The sequence below is a fragment of the Euprymna scolopes genome, chromosome 39, assembly GCF_053919585.1.
Source record: "Euprymna scolopes isolate OS-2025 chromosome 39, ASM5391958v1, whole genome shotgun sequence".
NCBI lineage: Eukaryota > Metazoa > Mollusca > Cephalopoda > Sepiida > Sepiolidae > Euprymna > Euprymna scolopes.
In genome coordinates, this window is record NC_136520.1 from 68234956 (window position 1) to 68260788 (window position 25833).

Below are 25833 nucleotides of genomic sequence, written 5' to 3' on the forward strand. Positions count from 1 at the left end.
CTGAGTAATGGATAGGGAGTGAGGAAGTTAGTCTTTAAACCTGCTTAAGATGCTGTTTAGTTGTTATTTGTTTATCTTTTACGTTAAATTTTTTTTTAGTTATTGATTTTGAATTGCTTTTCTTTTCAGTTCATTGCCATTGTGATACCATGGAGGAGTTAGAGGATTTTGAGTGAACAAGTTGGATCTAACCAGTTGGTGAGAACAAACGGGAAAGTCCACGGGAGCAATCCAAACAGATATACCAGTGGTCATTTGGAGGTAATGACGTAATGAGATAGCTTGGTAATACACGTAATGTTGAGTTTAGAGTTGGGAGGGAGACTGGAAAAGTCGGACAAGTTAACATGAAAGATATACTGTCTCTGCACTTTGGACGCTTGGAGAAACGTGACTTTAGCATAATGTAGAAAATTACAACACCTTGCAGCTCCGATGGTACGTCAAGAATAAAGTTCTACCAAATATATAATTTATTTTCGTTTGGTTTCCTTCAAAAGGAGATGAACTTAAATAATGAGAAGAGACAAAGACACAATGAAGGTATGTTCTTTGCCTGTGCATTACACAAACTGAATGTAAATGAACTGTTTTATTATATGTGTAACATCCACACACATACGTACGACAATAGAAGAACATCTCAACCACTAGACATCACACAGTGTATATCATAAAGCTAAAGAGACATGTGAAATAGACGTTTATATACACTCCCTCCGCTGAGCTCTAATCTAGGTTCCTTTTACTCCCTGTAAAATATTCACAAAAAAAAAACTCGTCCAGTTACAATCACTGAAAATAATTTTCCTTTCTACCTCTGTGTACTTAAAATTAAACAGAACTTCCATGAGCAAAGTTTCTTTCCAAGAACTACTCATCCGTGGAACACGATACCACAGGGCTGCTTCCCAGCTAACTAGACCATGGTCGTTTTCAAGTCCAATGTTAATAAATTCTAATTGAGATGTCATCTTAAATAATCTAATTCGGACCAGTAGCAACCATTGTTGCCAATCTTCATATTATTTCGTTGTCCAAACAAATTCATTAACCTCTATCCTTGAGTGGTCTATGGGCCTTGATAAGTGGGGGTGCATTAGTATGTAAAAAAAAAATAAATAAATAAAAAAGTAACTGACCAGTGAGGGTTGAGGACGTGTTACATGGAAAGAAAATATATGAGAATGATACATTGAATGTGTAATGTGAATTTTAAAAACAGGTTTAGATCTGGTGCCCTCAGAGAAAGAATAAATCTGGATAGTATAGCGGGGGAGTGCTAGGGGTACCCAAGCACCTACTTCTGTTTTAAAAGTGCCCTTTTCAGAGGAATGTATTATAGGCCTGTGTCCCACCGAGACACTTTTTTTCTCTTACTGAAGTACTTGCCCTTACAAAGGTCACTGCACATCACTGTGGTAGTGCGGTATAGGGAAAGGCATGCAGAAGAGGGGACTTTGATGGTATGGCCATGTTGAAAGAATGGATGAGGTTAGTAGATGTAGAACAGTTGAGGTAACAGGATCAGTTTACAGGGGAAAGCGAAGGAAAGCATGCGAGGAAATGATAACAACTGGACTTTAGAGAAAGAGGGATAAATAAAGACCTGGTCAGAGAGAAGTTAAAAGGTGAAAAAATAGTTAGTCGCAACTTACCTTCCATTGAGTGAATTCCTCTTCTACCGAACGCTTTTCAGCCTTTATCGTTTCTAATTCTTCCGTTGATTTCTGCAATTGGTCGTTTGTCTCTTTCTGTTTCTTGCTCATCGTTTGATGAGCCTCCTCCATCTGTTTCTTTATTTGCGAAACGTAAGTTTCAGCTTTCTTTTTGTAATCAGCAACTTTGGTACTTGATTCGCTCTCCACCTTTTTGATCTGTGCCTGGTTTTCATCAATTAACGACGCAATACGCTGCTCCATCTCGGAACGCAGCTCTTCCTTTTCAGAATATGCAGATTCCAGCTTCTTAGACATCTCCAAGATTTCATTATGTTTGTCTTGCATATCTACGGAAACGTTTTGAGCAGAAGACTCTAAGACCTCATATTTTTTTTGGCTTTCTTCATGGCTCTGTTTTACTGATTCTAGTTCTTTGCTTAGCGATTCAACCTGCTGCTGGTTTTGCTCATGCTCCTCAAGATATTTCGTACACAACATTGTCTTGGCGTCAAGCTGAGTCCGCAAGTTTTCTTCAGCATTTCTCAGGGAGGCCAGCTCCTCTGACACGGCATTCAGCTTGTCCGTTAACTTCCGTTTCTCTTGTTCATTCTCAACGGAATTGGAAGTCAAAGACTCAACACTTTTCTCAAGCTCTTCGCAAAGGTTACTCATTTCCTTAAATTCTTTCTCTTTCGTTTTGAATTCATCCAAATCCTTCAAGACTGCCTTTTTCTCAGATTGTAACAAATCGCACTTCGTATGTAGATCATCCAATTCTCTCAACCGTTCTTCATTCACAGCCAATTTCTCGACTAATTGGTCCATTTTATCTTTACTCTCCGATTGATGGGTTTTGAGCAAAGCAGAAAACTTTTTCTGCATTTCTTCGATCGTGGTATTCGCTGATTCCTCTCGGATCTGCAATTCTTCATTATAACGAGCAGATTCTTCGTCGCGCATTGCAATCTGCATCTGTAGTTCTTTGATTTGGCTCTCATAATTTTGTATACAGTCGCTTAGTTTCTCTTCAGTTGCCGACAACTTTTCCTGGAGAGTTCTAAGTTTCTCTTGGAGCTCTTTGTCATTTAAGACGAGACCTTGCATTCGATTCTTCAGATTTTCAATCTCACTTAAATAATCAGAAGTACGTTCCTGCAAAGATTTCTCAAAGTCATTTATAAGGCGCTCATTCTCAGCCTGGAGGGCCGCGACTCGTTCAAAGCTTTCAGCATTCTTCGCCTCTTCTTCTTCCACCCGAGCCTGCAATGTGGCAATTTGGTGCTCTTTCTCAGACAAAACAGCAGCATCGGCTTCTTTTAGCTCGCTGATCTCCGTCATAAGAGAAGCTACCTGCTGCTGTAGATTAGAACCGCTTTTGCAACTCTCCTGCAGTTCCCTGTTATCGTTCTTCAACTGCGTAAGCTGCTTGTTTGCTTTAGACATCTTCTGCTGCCATTTCTCATTGCATTTCTTTAAACGCTCCTCCATTGAACGCTTCATCTTATCCTTATCTGTCCTGAAGTCTTCCTCTGCCTTTTGGAACTTTACTCGTAGCTCATCCGTTACTTTCTTCAGAGACATGCTAGTATTCTCCGCCTGAGATAGTCTCTGCAGCATCTCTTCCTGGATCTGCCCTTTACCTGCGTCTATGACTTCTTTCTCATTTGTCACATCGGCTAGCTTTTGATGCAACTCGTTTACGCTAGATTCGAGATGTTGCTTCTCTTCGTGGATCTGTTTTCGAACTGCATCTATCGCATCTTTCTCGTTTGCTGCATCAGCTAGCTTTTGATGCAACTCGTTCACGCTAGATTCGAGATGTTGCTTCTCTTCGTGGATCTGTTTTTGAATTGCATCTATTGCGTCTTTCTCGTTTGTGACAGTGGCAAGCTTTTGATGCAACTCGCTCACGTTCAATTCTAAATGTTGCTTCTCGGAATCAAGCTGGGCTTTTTCCGCCACCGTTTCACGCATATCGTTCTGACATTTACTCAGAATAGCGTGCAATTTCTCTTTTTCTTCCAAGTGTGCATTTTGTGCACGTGTAGCATCATTTAACTTTTGCTGCATAACACCAAGATTCTCTTGGAACTGCTGCAAATGCGATTCTAACAGATTCTGGTGTTGCAGCTCCAAACCTTTTTGGTTCTCAGACACAACTTCCTGTAATTTATCATTCCAGTTAGTGTTCAGCTTTTCTAGTTTCTCCTTATTTTCTTCATCCAGTTTTTTGTTTTCTTCTTTGAGTTCCAATATCTTTGTCTTAGCCTCGGAACGCAACTGTTGAAACTTCTGCTGAAGTTCCTGCAACTCACGAGATTTCTCTTCAACCAAGTTCGATTTTATATTTGCTTCCTCCCGAAGTTGTGATATACAATTTTCCTGCTCAAGCTTGTATGATTCTAACGAGGAATTCTCCTGGCATTTCAAAATATATTTCTCTTCCTTTTCCTTTAAGAGTCCAGCTTTTGCATTAAAGTCTTCTTTAAGCCTGGAGAGCTCATCAAGAATTTCGCTTTTCTCCTTTTGAAGGTTTTCTTCGAGAACCTGACATGTAAGAAGTCGGTTATTTAATTCCTCGTTTGAGCTGAGGAGACTTTGTAGAGTCTCTTCCATGTCACTTTGTTCCCCGTCTTTGGAATCCAAGACGGCCTGTATTTGGTTTTTGGATTCTTCAGCTGTTTTTAGATTGATCCTTAACGTGGTCATTTCCGATTCCAATTCTTTCATCTTTTCTGCATACTTGAAATTTTCTTGCTGTGAGACGGAACGCGACTCGGACAAAGCCTTCTCATGCTGCATTTGAAATTCTTGGATCTTATGTGCGTGCTCGTTATTAAGCGCAGTGCGTTCCTTTTGCAGAAGATCCTCAAAAGAGGATTTTTCGAGTTGTGCTTTAGAAAGAAACTCCTGCCTTTCCAGTTGCCACTTGTCGGTTTTCTGTTGTAGCTGCTCCGTCAGTTCCCGCACCTGCAGCTCCAACTGAGCCTTCGACTCGTCTAGCAGCTTCGTGCTGTTCCCGATCTCATCAAACTGATTTTTTAAATTCCTCACAGTCTCTTCATACTGGATTTTCCCGTTTTCCATTTCCGTCTGCAGCTTGGTGTAGCTATCTTTCTCAACCTGCAGGGTCCGCTGGAGATCAGCCAGCCGCGTCTCAAACTCTAGCGTGCGTGCCTCAAACTGTGCCTGCATTTCGGCCATCTTGTCCTTATATTCGTGTACAGTCTGGTTAGCAAGCTCCAGTTGGCATCCTTTCTCAGCCAACAGCTGCTCGTAACTCGACCGAACCGCCTCCAGCTGACCTTTATAGTATTCTTCAATTTCAGCGTGAGAACCGGAGACATCTTCTTGGTGTGAATTCCGTAACTGTTCAATTTCCTCTGTGTGTTTTTGTATGAGACTTTCTATTTTTTCCTGTGATTTGGATTCTTGTTTTTGCAATTGCGTTTCAAGCTCTGTCCGATGGCATGCGGTTAACTCAGCAACAAGGGCTTCGTTGCCCAACCGAGTCTTCTCCATGTAGTCTGCGTATTCCTCTTTGATCTTGGATTTCTCACTGTCTAACTGTTCGATTCGATGCGACATTTCTATTCTCTCCTGAGACAAAAATCAAAGATAATATTTCAAAGAGTTAATATTTAGTAATGCAGTTCAATTGAAGCACGGTTTACAAAGGAAATTTTAATTTATAGAAGACAATACAGTGCAGAGGTGTAACGGATATACACAAACTTAAACAAAATAAAACATAACAATGGAATAAACTATGCAAATTCACCTTTTTTATATATATATATATATATATATATATATATATGTGTGTGTGTGTGTATATATATATATACACACACACACACGGGAAAATATGCTTATTCAATTATATTCCACCTTTTATTTATACCAAGCCTTTAATTTATGAAGCTCGATGTAACTACAGAGAATATACAAATAAATGACAAAAGGTCTATATTCCAGATTTCAAGATGTTGTCCATCTTACCATTTATTTCTTTCAGCATGTTAAAACTTCAATTCTTGACAACACCTGTTTCATAGCGCAGAATCATCCATGTAATTATTATGTCAATTTTTTAAATTTATTCTGGCTTTAACTCATCAGAAGAATATGAACTTATCAACTTTAAAAGAAAAAGGAATATGGGTATGATTACAAAACATCTTGAAATTTGGAATATAAACCTTTTGTCATTTATATATATATATATTCGCCAAGTGGTCTATTTTATATTAGCTGGCATTTTGTATAGAATGGCGCCCAAAAGTTTTTGTTCAGCCATTTTCTTCTCAAGCACTTTCAATCGGTACATCTGATTATCATCAGGAGTGGTTATTGTTGTCATTTTTCTTTGAGGCTTGGTGTATTTATAGTTTTTTTTTTTATTATTGGTTATAAAAGGTGGGTGCAGGATGCAGAAGAATCAGAAAAAAGAATAACTGTCATGTTCAATCAGATGTGCTTGAATAATGGCTTCCTGCCAAAATATAAGAAGATGCGTGTGTGTGTGTGTGTATAAGGGGATCAAAGAAGTATATAAGGATTCTTTAAATATTTAAATACGTATAAATGTATTCCTTTGTTTCAAACTGATCAATAAATCTATATGCATCAGTATGTATTTTTTCCACTATCAATATCTTTTCCTCTTGTGTATATGTATATATTATACTTACATTGTGTTTTACTTGCATCAATATGGTCAGAAGGAAGTTCTTTATTGTATGATATTTCAGGAAAATTACCCTTCCTCAGATGTGTTTGACTCCGTATGCATGCTTGAACTAAAGTCGAACACATATGTAAGGAAGGCAAATTTTCTGAAATATCATATACACAAAACTTCAATCTATACATACTGACACAAGAACATGACACAAGTATATGAAAAGAAATGCATATAGATTGCATTAATAAAAGGTGAATCCGCATAGCTTACTCTATCGTTAATTTGTTTTAGTTTGTGTCTGTCACACCTCTGCATTGTACTTCCTTCTATAAGTTAACTTTAATATTTAGTAATGTCACTGAAAAACAACAAAAAGAAAAAACAGGCTAAAGAAAAAAAAAGGGGAAAATAATTTTTAGCATTAGCAAATAAAAAGACAAAATTATTTTAAAAAATCATTCAACACATTTATAGATTCTGGCGCGTGCCCCCCCCCCTTTTTTTTTTTAATCTGTATGACGGAAAGAAAATATCCTGTACCAAAAATCACGTAAATTGATCCAGTAGAATTGTTTTTTTATAAGGAAAATCATTTGTAAACAAATTTAGAACATTTTTCAATTACTGGATAGAGACATTGAATCTCTACAGTTCCAGGTGAGCATTGTCTGAAGATAGCGGTTTCAATCCTATCCAAAGCTGGCCAGCGGATTAATTAGCCAAAACGTGGCGAGATGACAACTATGGAAGGCAGTAATTACTGAAGATACAGTTAAGAGATTCAGCATTAGCGGTTAACCAACTAACGAAGGCCAGAGGAATAAATGGCCGAAACGTCAAGAAACAACTATAAAGATGAGGAGAATAATCCGCAAATAAATTGATCCAGTAGAATTGTTTTTATAAAGAAAATCATATTTAAACAAATTTAGGTCTTTTCTAATTACTCCACCCTCCCTATATTAAGAACAGCTTTTGAAAATATTGCAAATTTGAATTATTTGGAGTTATCCTCCTTGTTCCTTCAATCTATTTTCAAGATGATGTCGCAAGATCGTTACTCACATTTTAGCCATTAAATTTGATTTTCTTATTTAAAAATAAAACTACTTGATCGATTTAAGTGATTTTTGGTGTATGATAAAAAAAGATACCAGTAGAAACATATCCAATAAATGTCAGCAATCATGCGATAATGTAATGTTCTACCAGTATTTTGTTTTAATTTTTTATTTTTGAGCGATTATCAAGAGTTCTGGTGCAATGTTTATGGCAGCCATGTTTTTTGTCTTTATTTTAACTGAACAGAATGGACAGTTTGTTTTGAATGCAAAATCTCCTTAAAATATAAACACACATATATTTGAAGAGCTTTAATGCAAAACGTAATAAATTCAGTTTATCTAAATTGAGATATCAAACAATAAAGGGACGAATATATTTAACTCTTTCTCACTGCGAGTTTGTCTCTTCTCTATCATTACTTTTATGGTTGGTGCTCGACAGAGCTCCAATCTCTGATTTCTACTGTAAAACGTTTGCAACAAATACATGCCTAGCTACAACTACCACCAACGACTTCTCGCATTATCTATCTGTACTTAAAACGAAATGAAAATTCTATGAGCAGAGTTTCTTTCCTAGAAATGCATGTCTGTGGAACACAATACTGTGAGTCTGCTTCCCTACTGACTATAACATGGTCGTCTTCAAATCCAATGTGAATAAATTCCTGTTGAGCAGTTCTCTTAAATAATCTGGCCATGTCTAAATTTCACTATGACCTTGTTGTCTCAGCATCTACCTAATGTTTAACCCTTATTCTAGAGTGGCCTTGATAAGTAGTGATATTTTTTGTAAAAAAAAAAACTTTGACTAAAAGATTATTTTAATTGAAAGTAAAATAAAATATTGGCTGGTATTAAACCATAATTTGGCGGAAGAGGTGTTCGACTGTTGAAGTTTTCACAATCGTATTTATTGCGTTTTTGTATTCGAACTCTTCATATACAAACAAGACACTTATGTGCAAAATTATATAATGATATTGAATAAAGCATATATAAACATATAATAAACAAATAAAACTACACGGAATTATAGACAAACAAGTTAATAAATGCATATATATATATATATATTATATATTTATTTAGATGTTTTTTGTTTTTGAATGAATTCAATTATTTATACGAAAGTGTATTTTTACCGAAATGCAAGTTGGGAATAATTTTCCTTTTTACCAATTTGGTACCCCCAAATGAGAAGTGGCATATGTATTGTTTTTTTTTTTTAATATAATTATCCACTGACACGTGTTTTGTCGTCTATGACTCATCAGAGATTCAATCACTCTGATGAGTCATAGACGACAAAACATGTGTTATTGGATAATTATATATATATATAATATGTTTATCATACAAACATTATTAGTTATATATGTGCATACATGTTTCAGTGGAATCTCAATTTAGAGAGACCCACCTCATCTTTTTTATATGCAAAATGAATGAACCTTAATTTTTGTTTTGGTGTCTTTTTTTTTGGAGGGGGGGGGTCTGGTGAGGTGGATCTCTATAAATTGAGATTCCACTGAAACATGTATGCACATATGTAACCAATAACGTTTGTATAATAAACATGATATATACCTGCCCTGTCTTCGATTGAGCACTCTTTATTAAACACACAGGTTTCAGTAGATCTACATCTGGGAAACCAAACCATACAGCCATTTTATATATATATATTAGTGATGGGATAATTTCAACATTTTTCCCATGATTCCGATATGATTACTAAATTACTGATTCCGATTCTTTATAAATCTCTAAATGTTTAACTATAAAGTTGTTTTCGATTAACATAAAAACAAATGTTAAATGTGCAGATATTTTCCCAAACATAAAAATATACTTATGAGGGATGATTTATTGATTTTAGTTTTATTGAGAGTTTAAAAATCAATAAATATTTATTTTATCATTAATACTAGCAGTGGAAGGTTTTGCATTAAGCAAAATCAAAAAAGACAAAATAATCGTTTTTAGCATTGGAAAATAGGTACACATTTTTCTGATTCCATATTTTAAAAGTTTTGTTTTTCCCAGATTCCAATTCATTATCCTAACACTTGAGACAATAAAAAAAAAAAAGAAGAAATTGCTGTAATGCTATTTACATCTAATTTTGCAAATCCAGTTGACTTATTTTTTTATATATATATATCTCTCTCTCATATATATATATATATATATATATATATATTAAGAGAGAAAGAGAGAGAGAGATGAAAAAAAAATAAGTCAACTGGATTTGCAAAATTAGACGTAAATAGCATTACAGCAATTTCTTTTTTTTTTTATTGTCTCAAGTTCTTTTCATGAATTTTATCTATTTTCACCTAAGATTTTTTTTTGTTTTGTTTTTTTTTACCATTTTTTCTGGCCTGGAAGATTAGTAAAATGAAGACGTCATCATTGCAAGAATTCAAATACAAGTATACATTTTGCTCATTAGGATTGAGCCAGCCCCAGTGTTTTCTAGGTGATTCATAAGGTGCAACTTTGTGTCGCATACATGTAAGATGTCACCATTTGCTGTGGCAAACCTGCAGGTTCAGGATTGGTTTAGTTGTTTTTGTTTTACGGCATATCAACCCTTTTCAGGTCATTTAATGCCAAATCCAAAGAATTTGAAGAAAAATTTTTTAATTAGAATATATTTGTTGTTTTCAAGTCGGTTTCTATTTAACCCATAGTTGGGGCCCTAACAACAGGTACTACCACTCCGGGTCAGAGTGGACCTGGGAGCAGTGGCAATTAAAGGGTGGCTCCACACTCCCCAAAGCCCGCAAGCTGGGGCCTCACCACTGGATATAGTTTAAGGTCATATCCAGGACCTGCAGGTTCAGGAAGGCATACATATTTATATTTTTTAAAAAGTTTAGATGAGACAAGCCATCAGTACAAACCTGATAATAGGGAACCGTTTGAGGTCCACATATCAAGCTCTCTTCAGCCGATCTATCTTGTCTTTTTATTACTGGAAGTGGAAATATACACATACATTACAAAATCTCATGCAAGAAGATTTGCACGAGATCTTGTAATGTAAAATATAAATATTAAATAAATAATTATAATAATAAATATTACGCTCTTATTAGGAAATTTTTTCCTTGTAATAAGGCACTCTGCTGGAATTCTTTTTTCCAAAATATAACTATATATATATATATATATATATATATATATATATATATATATATATATAAAATGAAAATTACAATAAAATTTACCAAAATGATCCAAGATACTAAAATTCAAGTATATTATAAATATTCAAGAATTAATATTTATAAAGTTATCTCAGCCAGATGTAGAAGCTCGATAAAACCAAATAGGAAATAGAACTTATAATACGAGCAAACAGTTAATAAAACATGTTAAAAAACACTTTGAAATGAGTTAAAAACATATTTAATCTGAAAAGGAAACACTAGATAAGTGGATAGTCCTTAATCTGCGGAGTTTCAAAGAAATACTTTCCTTCTCATCAGAGGGTAGGAATTAGCAAAATGCGGGATCGGATTTTGCATACAAAAGTATTTGATGAAACAACAAGAAAGTCAAAGATCTTACTTGAAAACAAAAAAAGTGAAGCAGAGGGAATATGGTGAAGAAAAAGGTGATTACACATGACTGGATAGTCTGGTGGAAGATAAATAATCCAGTGACGGTAAAATCCAAATGTATAACTTCAAGAAAGTTAAATGAATATATATATATATATATATATATATATATATATATATATATATATATATATATATATTGGATTTTACTTGTGTGAATGGAAATTTAATTAACTTTCTTGGATTCTGCATTTTTGGATTTTACCGTCATTGGATACTTTACCCTTCACCAGACTATCCATTCACGTGAAATCACTTTTTTATTCACCCTATTCCCCCTGCTTCACTTTTTGTTATCAAGTAAGATCTATTACTTACTTGTAGTTTCATTAAATACTTTTGCAAGCAAAATCCGATCCCGCATTTTGCTAAATCCTACCCTCTGATGAGAAGGAAAGTATTTCTTCAAAACTCTGTGGATTAAGGACTATCCACTTATTTGGTGTTTCCTTTTTAAAATCAAATATGTTTTTAACTCTTTTTCAAATGTTTTTTAACATGTTTTATTAATTACTTGTTTATATATATATATATATATATGTATATATATATATATATAAATCAGTTCTCTTGAAAATTAATAATTATAAGATTTAAAAAGTTTTATAATTTATCCTTTTTTTATTAAATCACTTTATTATCAATATCGACAAAACTACTGCATATACCTACAAAATAGGACAATAAAATTACAAATGAATAACACCAAACATTAATTTATGATAAAATATTTAAAAAATATCCATGCAAATCAATAAAATAGCTGTGTCTGGCTCTTTGCTCGTTACTACATACGTGAAAAAACTATGCTGTATTATTTATTCTTTTTCATAATATTGAGTTGTTTCATAGGTATTTTATTTCAAAATTTAAACAGTGCTTATATTACAGAAAACACAACTTTGACTAGTTTAAAAATATTTGTGCATGTATTTAAGTCTACTATATATTTGGAAAGATTATGTTGTATTATTTAAATAACAGTCAACCATTTTGATGGTAATGTGAGGATGATAATTGAAAAACGAAATTGCTTTTGTTCGTTTAGATAGCATTTTTGTTTCCGAGTCAAACCACTTCATCGACATTTGGTCACCATTTTGAATGTTTATACAGACATTGCATATACTGACTAAAAATCTTCCTGAAAATATGTTTACACATTCAACTTTTCGTTCTGGAAAAGCCAAGCGATGAAAGCAACTTAAGCCTGATAACATTTGACAAGATACATAACAGAAGCATAATAGCAGAAATATTTAGCATGGCAACATAAAGGAACTATAAATCATTTCAAAACAATCATAATAACAATATGAAAAAAATCCTTTGACAAAAAAACAAAATAAAACGCAAAATGTTTTAAGTTTTCAATTACAATAAGGTTTTGTGTAATATTAGTGCATTTATTTTACAAGCATTATTGATTATATATGCGCATACATGTTTCAGTGGAGTCCCAATTCAGGCACAACATTTCATCAGGCGTGAAATCATCATGAAGTGTTGTCCATGAATTGGGGCTCCACTGAAACATGTACGCACATATGTAACCAATAATGTTTGTATAAAAAACGGACTATATACCAGCTCTGTCTTGCATTGAGAACTCTTTAATAACCATCTGAGTTTTGTTTGTTGGTTGGTTGGTTGCTGTTTTTTTTTATGGCATATCAACCTTTTTCAGGTTATTTAATGCCAAATCCAAAGATTTTGAAGAAAATTTTTTTAATAGAATATATTTGTTGTTTTCAAGTCGGTTTCTATTTAACTCATAGTTGGGACCCTAACAGGTACTACCACTCTGGGTAAGAGTGGACCTGGGAGCAATGGCAATTAAAGAGTGGCTCCACACTCCCCAAAGCCCGCAAGCTGGGGCCTCACCACTGGATATAGTTTAAGGTCATATCTAGGACCCTGAGTTTTATTGGATTTACCTCTGAGAAACTAGCCTATACAACCGATTATATATATATATATATATATATATATATATATATATATATAAAACAAATGACAAAAGTCTATATTCCAAATTTCATGATATTAACCATCTTACAATTTATTCCTTTAATTATGTTGACATTTACAATTCTTGACAGCAACTGTTTCGTAGCACAAAACTATTCACTTAATTATTATATCAATCAATGAATCTATTCTGCTCTTAACTCCTCAAAAGAAATAGCAACTATCAATCCATCAAAAGAAAGTAAAATACATATGGGCATGATTACAAAATTTGAAAATTGGAAGAGATGTTACAATTACCTTTTATTATGCCATATATATATATATATATATATATATATATATATATAGATAGATAGATAGATATGTGCTAAAACTAGCAAATTTTTTAGCAACACTATATGATTTGCTAACTAGTTTCTTTCCTCTAAAGAAAAGGATCTTACATTCTTTGAAACTCCACGGAATAAGGATATTTTATTGCCTTTCTCAATTCGAGGTATTTTGTCGAAAAATAAATCTTTACATGCAACTTTACAGTTTCTATTTAAGCTTAGGGTGTGTGTATATATATATATATATATATATATATATATATATATATATATAATAGGACAACAAGAGTATGAAATGAAGACACAAAACTATATATTGGTAGATATAGAATTATTGTTGTCCTATTGTATAAGCTCCAATAATTATTGTTGAGCTTGGCATTATCCGGATAAGTCTCCTTTGTGGAATTGAACTTTCTCTTTTCCTTTTAAATTAAGCTATATATATATATATATATATATATATATATATATATATATATATATAAATGAAAATTCTCAGTTAAATCATGTAGAATTACAACAAAATTTATTGTTTGACAAATGAGTACAAATGATTATTAAAGTTTTTCCTTAATCATCCCAATTCATTCTGGAATACACCAGTATTCATTGGATTTTACAACTGTTCCTGTATCCTAATTATTTCAACTTGGAATATCCTTTTTGCACTATCATTTTAATTTTGAATTTATCTGTTAGTAAGCAAAATTTAAAATTATCTATTTTCACTAACATTTTCTCCAATGAGATGAGTTATTCATTGAAAATCCATGGATTAAAGAAAAAAAAAAAACTTTGATATTTGTACTCCTTTTTCAAAACAATAAATGTTGTAATTCTAGATAATTTAAATCAGAATTTCCATTTATATTATTGCTTTATCTCACATATTCCTCCAAATTACTGATTTAAAGAAATACATAAAACTTAATATTTGAAAATGCATGGTGTATTTATAATGTAAAATGAATATCTTTCTTTTTTTCGAATGAAACAGACGTTAGAATTTTAATTATGTAGAGCGTCTCTGCAAATAAAAACATTTAAACGTTGTCAATAATAAATGAAAGAATGTAGTAGTAGTAGTATTATTTACTATTGATAGTTACATTTACTGCTAAGAACAAAGATGGAATCCATTTTAATTTACATTTGTTGCTGAGAATAAAGGTGTTTTTTTTTCCTGAGCAAAAAAAAAAAAAAATATTACTATGGTTCTAGTGTCGTAAATATTTTCTAAATTTTCATGATTACGGAATTAGTCTTTCTTTCTCCCGACTCTTTAAGAAGAATGATTTAAGGATTTCTCTTTCATTTTGATACAACCATAACTACAATGAGGATCTCCCATTATTTTCATCAAAATTGGAAACATTTTCAAATGTTCACCAGCTATGGACAAATAGCTCCACTCCCTCGGGAAGATGCCTCGGGAAAGGCAAAGGCCAAGGGAGTAAACCGCCAACAAAAAATCCTGTTTGAGTCCTGATAGCCGGATGATGAAGCACTGCAAGATCTTTTCGGAAACTCCTGCAGCTGCATTGACTCCAACCATATTGGCTTGCCTTTCAGTCAAACTTTATCTGCAACGCCGAATTAGTAATTAGGCAAACCTAGGTCTCCTTCTCACCCACCCAGGGCTGCATCCAGAGAGCCAATTCCAGCTTCGAACTGTATCGCCACAGAAGATGCCGCAGTGCACCAGACTAGATACTAACCCATCATTTTATCATTTAATGGTAGATAAACTGGTACCAGATGAATTATTATGGTGAAATTGTAGTTTGACATAAAAAGAAGAATACTATTGCTTGCTTATAGGTAGATGTTATAAAAAGGAAGAGCTTAGAGTTGATCTCAAGTGCAATTAACTCTAAAACAAAAAACAAAAAAGCACTTGTGCACTACCAGGATGAAATCACATTTTTAGTTTTCAGTTGGAACATGGGGAGAGTGCATATCAGGGGCAGACAAATGTAATTTCAGGATTGAATCAAATAAATGTCTTTTTTTATTAATGTGTTTCTCTTTTTTTTAAGTTTTGGATTTAACAACACAAAATAGAGTTCTTTTTAAACAAAATAGACATTTGTTTTTAATTTTAACTAAAACATGAACATAAAGTTTTCGTAAAAACATTTCTGGAATTAAAATAAATATAATAACACAAAACTGATCCTTTTTTTTTTTTTTTTAACAAAATAGACATTTTTTTAATTTTTAATAAAATATGATCATGCATTATTGAAATGCGAGTGAATTTTGAGGAAACTATTTTTTCTCCCCCCTGCTATGCACTCTCCTCATGTCTCAACTGAAAACCAAAACAGTGATTCTATCCTATTAGTGCACTAGTGCCAAAAAATATAATATTAATAATAAATATATCAATAATTAATAATAATAAAAATAAATATAGTAATATTATCAATATATTAATAAAAAAATAATGATAATAATAAATATATATTAACATTATTATTAATAATAAATATATTAATATCTTAATAAAAAATAATAAATATTAATAATTATAAATATTAATAATTATAAATAATATGAAAAAAACTGATAAGCATGCAACAAAAATAATGATTGCAGTCAAAAAAACGTGCAACAATAGTAGTATGAATTGTGGACGTAGTATGACCATGCAGTAGCAGTGCACCGAGATAACAAAAAATACAAGTGACCATCAAATGACCAGGAAAAGGGGAACGGCAAGCGGGAGCCATAAAAAAATAACTTAAAATTAAGAAAATAAAATAAACAGTAATGCACCAAAAGAAGGGGGCGAACCCATGTTGATAAATGACAGCGATGTCACTCACAGACTTAAGTTGGTTGATCTCACACTGCAGGGCGTCTTTTAGACTGTCCTGCTGCGAGAGGGCAGCCATCTTCTGCAGTTCTCGCTCCTCGATGGCCAGTTTCATTTCCTCTTGGTTTTCCTGCAGCTGGCGGCGAACTTCCTCCTCTTTCTGACGTTGCCACAACTCGTGTTCTTTGTCCTAGCGCAACACACAACAGGAAGACATTGTACAACACATGTACACACACAGACATACACAATCATGTATACACACATACACACATAAACGCACAAAAAGACATCGATTTCAAATTTACGATTATTCAGTTGATCTGTGATGCTATGGGTTTACATTTCTGAATTTTTGAGATGAGGATTGATTATTCATATTATTTGGAATCTTCGAACTACTGTTCTCATCTTGAATTTTATTTTCACAATGCTTAAATCAAAGAATCCTCTGACCTTCTTCAGGTGTATCTTGTTGAACTCGGGAATCTTTCTTGGGAATCGACACGGAATTTCAAACATAACACATTAATTTAATCGATGGAGCAGCATGCTCTCATTTCATCAGCTATGACTGGGTAGAAGCCCTAAGTAATTCGCAATTGTATTTTGAGTGTTGCTCACTCCGAGGATTGAGCCTTCAACCTCCAGCTGAATTTTACCAAGTATTTTATCCACTATGCCATGGGTCCAGAGACCTGAAAGATTCTTAAATTCTACAAGATACACCTAAAAAAAATCTCAAAGCTTACATCAACCGAAACATTGTGAAAATAATACTCAAGATGAGAACAGTAGTTTGAAGAAACAAAACAAATACAAATAACAAATCCTCATCTCAAAAAGTCAGAACCACAACCCCCCCCCCCAAAAAAAACCCTCACTTTTTTAACATTTGATTGCTTCATATATATATATATATATATATATATATATATATATATATATATAAATATATATATATATAACTTTTATATTCTTATTATATAAAAATCTTTTCTTATAACTTTTTGTATTTGTCCATTTTTATTGATAAAACTCCGTTTATGGTTTAGGTAGCTGCTACTACCTGGTGACCCTTGTATTATTTTAACATTTGATTTTATTATGCATGCAAGTTCCATATATATGTTCTTCCTTCATTAAAACAATGACATTTATACCCCAATTTATATTAAATGTTGGTGTGGGTCTTAGCTAAACACAAAAATGCTCCCAGATGGTCTCTACTGCAACCAGGGACTATACCACGCTGTCACTCTAAAATGTTAATGTTTCATATATCAAACATAGAAACAAACAAAAACACAAGTCAGTGATAAGGCGACATATCTTCGCTTGAAAAAAAAAGATGAATCAAAAATAATTTTGTTAACAAACCAAGGCATTTTCAGCTTTTATTTTTGCTAAAAATCCAAATTATTCCAATTTAGAGACATTCATGAATCGAGTTTAGACTCTATAACGATAATCACAGTAAGACTAGAACTGATCTCCACTCCTGATCTGAAATGAAACATATACATGAAATCTGTTGCGAAGATCGATGGAAGAACAGTTGGATCACTTTACCACTCCAGTAGATATCTGACCGCTGATGCAATCCTCTTTAGTATAAGAGCTAGGTACTTCCTAAAATGGAGTACTGTTGCCACATCTGAGCAGGAGCTGCTTGTGTGCATCCTATCCAGCCTTGATAGAGTTCAAAACCAGCTTCAAAACCTTTTCTCTTCCCCGGAACCTCTTTCCCACAGAAGGGATGATGCGAGGCTGTTTCTGCTCTATCATTATTTTCATGGCAAGTGTTCAACTGAACTCCAATCTATGGTCCCCTCTTGCCAAACTTTCACCAAAAAAGACTCAACTAGCTACAACTACTATATCCGATTTTCCATACTCTCTATCTGTGCCTAAATTTAAATGCAGTTTCCATGAACAAAGTTTCTTTCCCAGAACTACCTGCCTGTGGAACACTGTTCTGCTGACCTGTTTCCTGGTTGAATACAACATAGTGATTTGTTTGTTTAACCAGCATATCGACCTTCTTTTGGTCATTTAATGCTGTATATACAATCAAAACTTTTAGATGCTTTCGGAGTTGATTTTCGCTGTGTATATTCAAGTAATGCTTTGGTAAAGTTTGTTATTTGTGTGTATTTACATTCCTCCTATCCACTTTCTCTCTTCCCATCATGCAAATAGGGACACGGAAAAAAATGTTCAAAGCATACCATTTATGACATATTTTATCTTGGTGTATTTTTTACTTTATTTTATTGTATCGCTATTTTAAGTCCACCCTTAAAATATTCAATTTGAAAATTTTCAACAATCCTGAATTTTTATCAAAAATATTACAGAGGTCCTAAATCTATGATAGAGAATAGCTTTCGGTGGACACTTCATACAGGGACTGCACCACCTAAAAATGAAATGAAATCAATCTAGGACCTTTCATATTCTAAGGATTATCACTAAGGACCAAGAAGGATTTACAATGAATTGGAATTTAACTACAATGTGGATTTATTCAACTAACTCTGATTCAGACCACATCATCTCACTCTATACAAGGATTACCACAACACCCGGATGCCATAATTTCATATCCTTTCTTTGTTTCTACTTTTATTTTCTTTATCTATGTCCCTTAAAAAGGCATAATTTTTAATATATTTTCTTTGTATGTGCTGAATAGCAAAATTATTTTGAATCAGATCTAATATTTGCTAATGACTTTTCTTCTGAGGAGATGAGCCTACATCAAAAATCCATGGGTTAAGGAAAAACACTCTGAATTGTATTCTTTGTCAAAAACAATAAATTTCCGTTTTGAAAAATTATATTTTCTCAATGAAGAAACTCGTTTCTTATCGTTGAGCACTTCCAGTTGAAATAAAGTTTGCCAATTTAACTTGTATGCGCAGATCATCATATAATGATTAGATCACTGACAGACGTTTAAATTTCAACAGTATTTCTTGCGGTTAATGGTGGCCGAATGGATTAGGTCCTTGTTAATGAAGCCAGAGATGACTTCTGTTGCTGGGTTTGAATCTATCGATCAGTGTTAATCGTGACACCCTGCACTGATGATTCCTGAAAGGATGAAACACTAGTGTCTGTAGGTATTTATAATTCAATAACTTGGGTGTTATTTCTTCCGCCCGTCACACCAATAATTTCCTGGGTAAGGTTAACACTTTTGTCCAAACTTCCAACTTCTGTACACGTAACGCACCTTCTCTCAACTCCCAACATACTTCTGCTAATTCAACTTATTTCTTCGAAATCCAATTTCAAAATGAACCACCCTCTAAAAAATCAACCCTCTTTTATCTCCAGCCAGGAGCATCTCATTTGCATATCGAGTGGTCACATTGCAGGCATATAAAGAGATAAGGCAGCCATTTTTGTTTCTTTCTTCTTCATTCATTTCATTCGATGACCGACCCGTTGAATTATGCACACGTGCTAATTAGGTAAGTCGCACGTTTCCCTACAGTATTTAATAACTATGATAGTAAATAATTATATATATAGGAGACAGAAAATGAAGTCACAAAAACTATATATTGGAAAATATAGAACGATTCATTTATTTATTAAGGGTATACATACATTTAGTTGGGGGATAAAGGGGACTCTTATAGAATTGAATTTACTCTCTTCTTCTAACTACCCAAATTATATATATATATATATATATATATATATATATATATATACGAATGTATACGGCCTCCGCTAATCAAGCCAGAGATGTCTCGTGTCGCGGGGTTCGAATCGTTCGACTGGTAGTAATCGTGACACCCTGCACTGAAGAATCCCGAAAGGATGAAACACTAGTGTCTGTAGGTATTTAATTATTATAGTAAAAAAATAATTATGACAGCCCCTTTAAGAAATTCGTTTCTTATCGTTGAGCACTTTCAGTTGAATTAAAAGTCGGTCAATTTAGCTCTTATGCATAGATCATCGTATAACGATTTGATCACTGTCTGTCTGACGTAATGAACATTTAAATTAAAATGTTTAAAATTCAACGCTATTTCACACGGTTAATGGTAGCAGAATGGATACGGCCTCCGCTAATCGAGCCAGAGATGTCTCGTGTCGCGGGGTTCGAATCGTTCGGCTGGTAGTAATCGTGACACCCTGCACTGAAGAATCCCGAAAGGATGAAACACTAGTGTCTGTAGTATTTAATTATTATAGTAAAAAAATAATTATATATATATATATATATATATATATGCAGTCTCTCTTAGAATATTTTTTGTTTCAATTAGATTTTTATTTTAAGAAATACAAGTCTTTTTTTCTTATTTCCCCTGAATCGAACTCTTCAGCAAAAAAGAAAAGCAAATTTGAATAATCTCCCAACATTATTAGCTTATCAGACATTTTCCTCCTCATTACACGGATTTTTGACCGTTTATAACTACATAGATTACAAGCATGTAAACAACAGTTGCTTTGTCTGTAGGATCCCCGTAATCCCTAAAGCTCCCCAAAAGGTCAAAATATGGCCGTGCCAGCACGTCTGGTCCTATATATTGCATTATGAAACAGTAAAGAAAAGATCATTGAATTTCAGTTTTGAAAACATGCCAAATGAGATGGTTATTAGTGCCAAACAAAATAACACACACTTTTGGTATATTATTAAAGCAAGCAAGGTAAGTAATTATATGTTAGTAAGATTTGTTTGTGGCTACTTTTTACTTATCGCTTTTTTTTCTCTAGTATTGTTGTTTATTTGGCCAGATGAGAAGTGCTAATCTAAATTTTTACTTAGCAAGTCATTCCAAGTGGCCTTAGGAAACAACCTTCAAAAATTTTCAACGTGATGAAAAGTTTTTAAGAAGCATGTTATACTCCAGCTGATACACTGTTCTCCCAACTTATATATTAATCTTTATCTTCATATTATTTGGATTCTTCAAAATACTGTTCCCCAAGTGTTATTTTTACAACGTTTCGGTCAATATAACCTTCTTCAGGTCTATCTTGTCAAACCGAGAATCTGCACAGAATTTTGAATGGATTGATTGTTGATTGTTTTTGTTTTACAGCATATCAACCCTTTACGTTATTTAATGCCAAATCCAAAGATTTTGAAGAAAAATTTTTTAATAGAATATATTTATTTTCAAGTTGGTTTCTATTTAACCCATAGTTGGGACCCTAACAGGTACTGCCACTCCGGGTCAGAGTGGACCTGAGAGCAATGGTAATTAAAGGGTGGCTCCACACTCCCCAAAGCCCACAAGCTGGGGCCTCACCACTGGATATAGTTTAAGGTCATATCCAGGACCTTTTGAATGGAACCAATTATTTAATCCATGGAAGTATGGTGCTCTTGTTTTGTCAGGCATGACTGGGTAGAAGTCCTAAGCAATTTGCAATTGTATTTTGAGTGTTGGCCGCACTGAGGATAGAACCTTCAACCTCCAGAGGAGTAACATTAAAATTAAATTTTACCAAGTACTTTATCCACTATGCCACAGGTTCTTGCGAACCAGTCATGACTGATGGAATGAGAACATGCTATACACGTGAATAAATATAGGCTTGTATTCGAAATTCTGTGCAGATTCTTGAGTTTGACAGAAAGATTTCCCAAATTCAAAGAATACAAATAATATGAATAATCATTTGGATTATTTAATGCTGAATTCAGTAATTTTTTAAATAAGTTTTATGCTTCAAGTTCTTTATATTTTCAAATATTTATTCATGGTGTTTGGTTTGATGGTTTTGTTTTTATGGCCTATCAACCCTTTTTTGGGTTATTTAATGGTGAATGCAGTAATTTTAGAAAAAGTGAAGACATATATTTGACAATAATCAGTGGCTTTATAATTCTGGATGTTTGTAAAAAAAGAAATTTTGTTTGTATTCACTCCCAACTCCAACTATTAACCCCTACCTAAAAAAGAAAAAAAAAAAATCATTAAAAAAAATCTAAGTGCTATCCAGGTTCAATATCCACTTCCATCCCCCACCCTCCAAATATAAAAAAAAAAAATCATACAAAATCAAAATTTTGTCCAGGCGTAATATCTACTTCCAACTCTCAATAAAACATACCCTCCTCCCTCCACAAAAATTTATTGAAAAATTTAAATTTTGTCCAGGTTCAATATCCACTTCCATTTCCCAGCAAGAACTCCCTTCCCTGCAAAAAACATACAAAAATCTAAATTTTCTCCAGCTTCAATATCAACTCCCACCAATACTCTTCCCACAAAAAAAAAATATCAACTCACTTTGCCGATGAGGGCTTCTTTATGAGCAGATTCCATCTGAAGGAGTCGGTCTCGCCACAACTGCTCTTTTTCCTCCACAGCTACTTTAACTCGTTCTTCCGTCGTCTTTTCCATTTCTTTCTGTTAGGAGAAAACGTTATTTTGTTTTACTTCCTTTGAAAATACAAACAAAAAAATGATTTAAAAAATAAAGCAGATCCATTTTAGATGATTTATTATATACGAGGTGCCTTCAATAAGTTTCAAGACTTTTTTTAGTATAGACACTCTAGTCCCCTTTAAGGTAATCCCCTCCGGCTGCAATGCACTTGTACCATTCTAACAACTTCTGGAAGGCCATATGGAAGTCCTTATGTGTGAGCGTGTGAATGATCCTCATAACAACAGTTCCTAAGGTTTTCCTTGAGCTTAGAGAATAACAGTCACAGGGAGCTGGATCTGGACTATAGGGAGGATGAGGAACTGTCTTGATGTCTTTCTTTCTGATCTTCTCTCAGCACCCTTCTGCATCTTCAGTTCCTTGTGAATAATTGTGTATACAGTTCCCACACTGACATCAAACTGCACTTATTGTCTCTATAAACACACGACGGTCCTTATTCATGAAATTCTTTATTTGGCCAATCAACTCTAATGTTCTGACTTCCTTACTCCTCCCACACCTCTCATCATCCCTCACATACTCCCTGCCTTTCTTGAATCTCTTATGCCATTCAAAACCTGATGCTCGATTCAGTAAAGATGGTCCAAAATCAGAGATGCCCCATGGACCAATATCGTCTCTCTTCCAAATGAGACAACCAAATGGTGCAAAGCGGGCATTGAAGCACATGTCCCCGCACGGAAGTATTATAGCAAGCTTCACTCTCCCCAATCGTTCACTTCAAATTTTGCAGCTGCCATTGCACAAAGACAGCATGGACTCTACCAGTTCGTACATCATAAGTCAAATACAAATAGGCAAAAATTTACAGATACTAGAAATCATTGCAAAAGAGTGAAATAGTCACAGCCAAAAGAAGATATGCTGAAATAATCAGGAAATGCATAGAATTGCAGAAGATAGGAACTTGTATTTCTGGAAAATTTATAATAGTGTAGTGAATAAAAGACGATCAGTAATTCCTCCACTATCCAACAACCAGAAGGTTGCATGCATGCCAATCAGGAAGCCGTACTTGATCTGAAAATCACTCTTTCTTGTGTTCACACTATCATAAAAAACTTAGGCACCCCCAAGGCATGTGGGCCTGATCTCATCACTGCTATACTAATTAAGAAATGCTCAGCTAAGCTAGCCCCTGTACTTTCCGAGCTCTACAACAAATGCCTTGCTGAATCTTGTTTCCTAAATAGCTAGAAAATGGTTTCTGTGGTACCTGTGTACAAGAATTCTAGTGAAAGGACTCAATTATCAGTCATCTCCCCCTTTTTGCTAAAATTGTTACGCCCTTAATCAATCAAACACTTGCCCACCTCACAAAAACTAATCTTCTCTCTGACCGACAATATGGATTCATGCTTTATGCAATGTCGTTCTACTGTAAATATTTTAACGATCATTTCTGAACGCATATACCATGCACTGGATAAGGCGGGCTGTAGCCCTTGATATATCCAAGGTCTTTGACAAAGTCCGGCATGAAAGGCTCCTAATGAAAATACAATCATACAGTAGAACTGGACGAATACTAAATATTATTAAATTCTTTTTAAACAAGAGGACCATCCAAGTTGTCCTTGATGGATATACATCCAAACAGCATAAAATTAATGCAGGAGTGCCTCAGGAGTTGATCCTTGCATCACTATTATTCCTGATATTCATAAACGACCTCCTTATTAACATTGTGTCTGAGATGAGTACATTTACCCATGATGTAACGTTCTAAACAAGCACAAGAAAAAAAAAAAACGGATGTACACATATCTAAAGCAACAGCAGAATCCTTAGAAAACGACCTCCAGACTGTAGTGAAATGAGGCTGTAAATCGATGGTAACATTTAATGCTACTAAGACTAAGCTGCTTTCCTTTAAGAATTACAAGAAGCCTTCCCAATCACTGATAGCCATGACAAATAAAACCCTACCAAATAATTCTTCCTTCAAACTCCTCGGTTGTTGGTTGTTTTTGTTTTATGACATATCAACCCTTTTCAGGTTATTTAATGCCGAATCCAGTGATTTTGAAGAACAATTGTTTAATAGAGTATATTTGTTTTTTTTAAGCCGGTTTCTATTTACCCATAGTTGGGACCCTAACAGATACTACCAGTCCGGGTCAGAGTGGACCTGGGAGCAATGGTAATTAAAGGGTGGCTCCACACTCCCCAAAGCCCGCAAGCTGGGGCCTCACCATCGGATATAGTTTAAGGTCATATCCAGGACCGTTGTATAAAAAAAATTTTTAAAAAACCTTTAAGATTCGAGAGTATGGTGTGGGGATTGTTTTTATCAAATAAGTCTTTAATATTGTTTTCTTAGTAGAATCGATTTCTTACTGTTACAAAATCAGTGCCTTCAATTAATATGTGTTTCCAAACTCTTCGGATTAATATTCCCAGGCAATATGAACTGGAACAAATACATCAAAGAAATTGCAAAGGCTGCTGGAAAGAAGGTGGGTTCCCTCTACCGTGCTAAAAGACTACTCACACCTGAAAATATCCTGTACCTCTACAGAGCCACCATATGCCCATGCATGGAGCATTGTTGCTACTTTTGGGCTGGTGCATCTACTTCTAGTCTCTCCTTCTTGAATAGGGTTTAAAGAAGGGTCTCCAATCTAATAGGTTCTGCACTGTCAACCAAGCTTCAACCTCTGTCTCATCACTGCAATGTTGGATCCCTGTGTCTGTTTTACAAGTATTTTAATGGCATGTGCTCTGATAAACTCATTACATTTGTTCTCCCTCAACGTATATATTCCTGACAAACTTGCTTAGCAACAAAATCACACCCCTTTACTGTAGAGGTCCCTAAATGGCAGAAAGCTTTCTACTCTAATAGTTTCTTCCGTCAGACAACTGAACTTTGGAATTTCCTCCCTGCTACCCACTTCCCTGACTGCACTGAAATGCAGACATTTGCATGTAACGTAAACCAATATCTTGCTAATCTCTCATAAACATGGTCTCAAATAGTAGCCACAAGTGGTTATGTGACTCGCTTGGGGTGAACATGATTAAAAAGAAAAAGGTCCATACAAAATTTTAACCAGATCAGCCAATAATTTGCTAGAAAACTTCTAGGGTAAAAGTAATATTGTGGTGACTAATTCCTTTTAATTCCTAATTTTTTTTTCAAGTAACAACTGGATGCCATAATACTTAGTTTGTTGCACCTTATCATTGCAGAGGTCCATACAAAATAGAGTAGT

At 34.1% G+C, this 25833-nt stretch overlaps 1 protein-coding gene across 5 annotated transcripts in view; it reads right to left on the reverse strand.

The window, feature by feature from the left end:
* The window catches only part of LOC145263827 (uncharacterized), a 242305-nt gene that overhangs the window by 127139 nt on the left and 89333 nt on the right, over nt 1-25833 (reverse strand). For 4 of the 5 annotated variants that reach the window (XR_013864602.1, XR_013864603.1, XM_080120894.1 and 1 more), the window contains exons 10-12: nt 22453-22572; nt 16188-16367; nt 1659-5261 (exon numbers count right to left, since the gene is read on the reverse strand). Coding sequence is in view for 2 of the 5 variants with exons in the window: in XM_080120894.1 (XP_079977020.1) it covers nt 1659-5261; nt 16188-16367; nt 22453-22572 (3903 nt within the window). In the remaining 3 variants the exon portion in view is untranslated. The remainder of the gene's footprint in view (nt 1-1658; nt 5262-16187; nt 16368-22452; nt 22573-25833) is intronic. The other variant, XR_013864604.1, reaches the window with a different exon arrangement.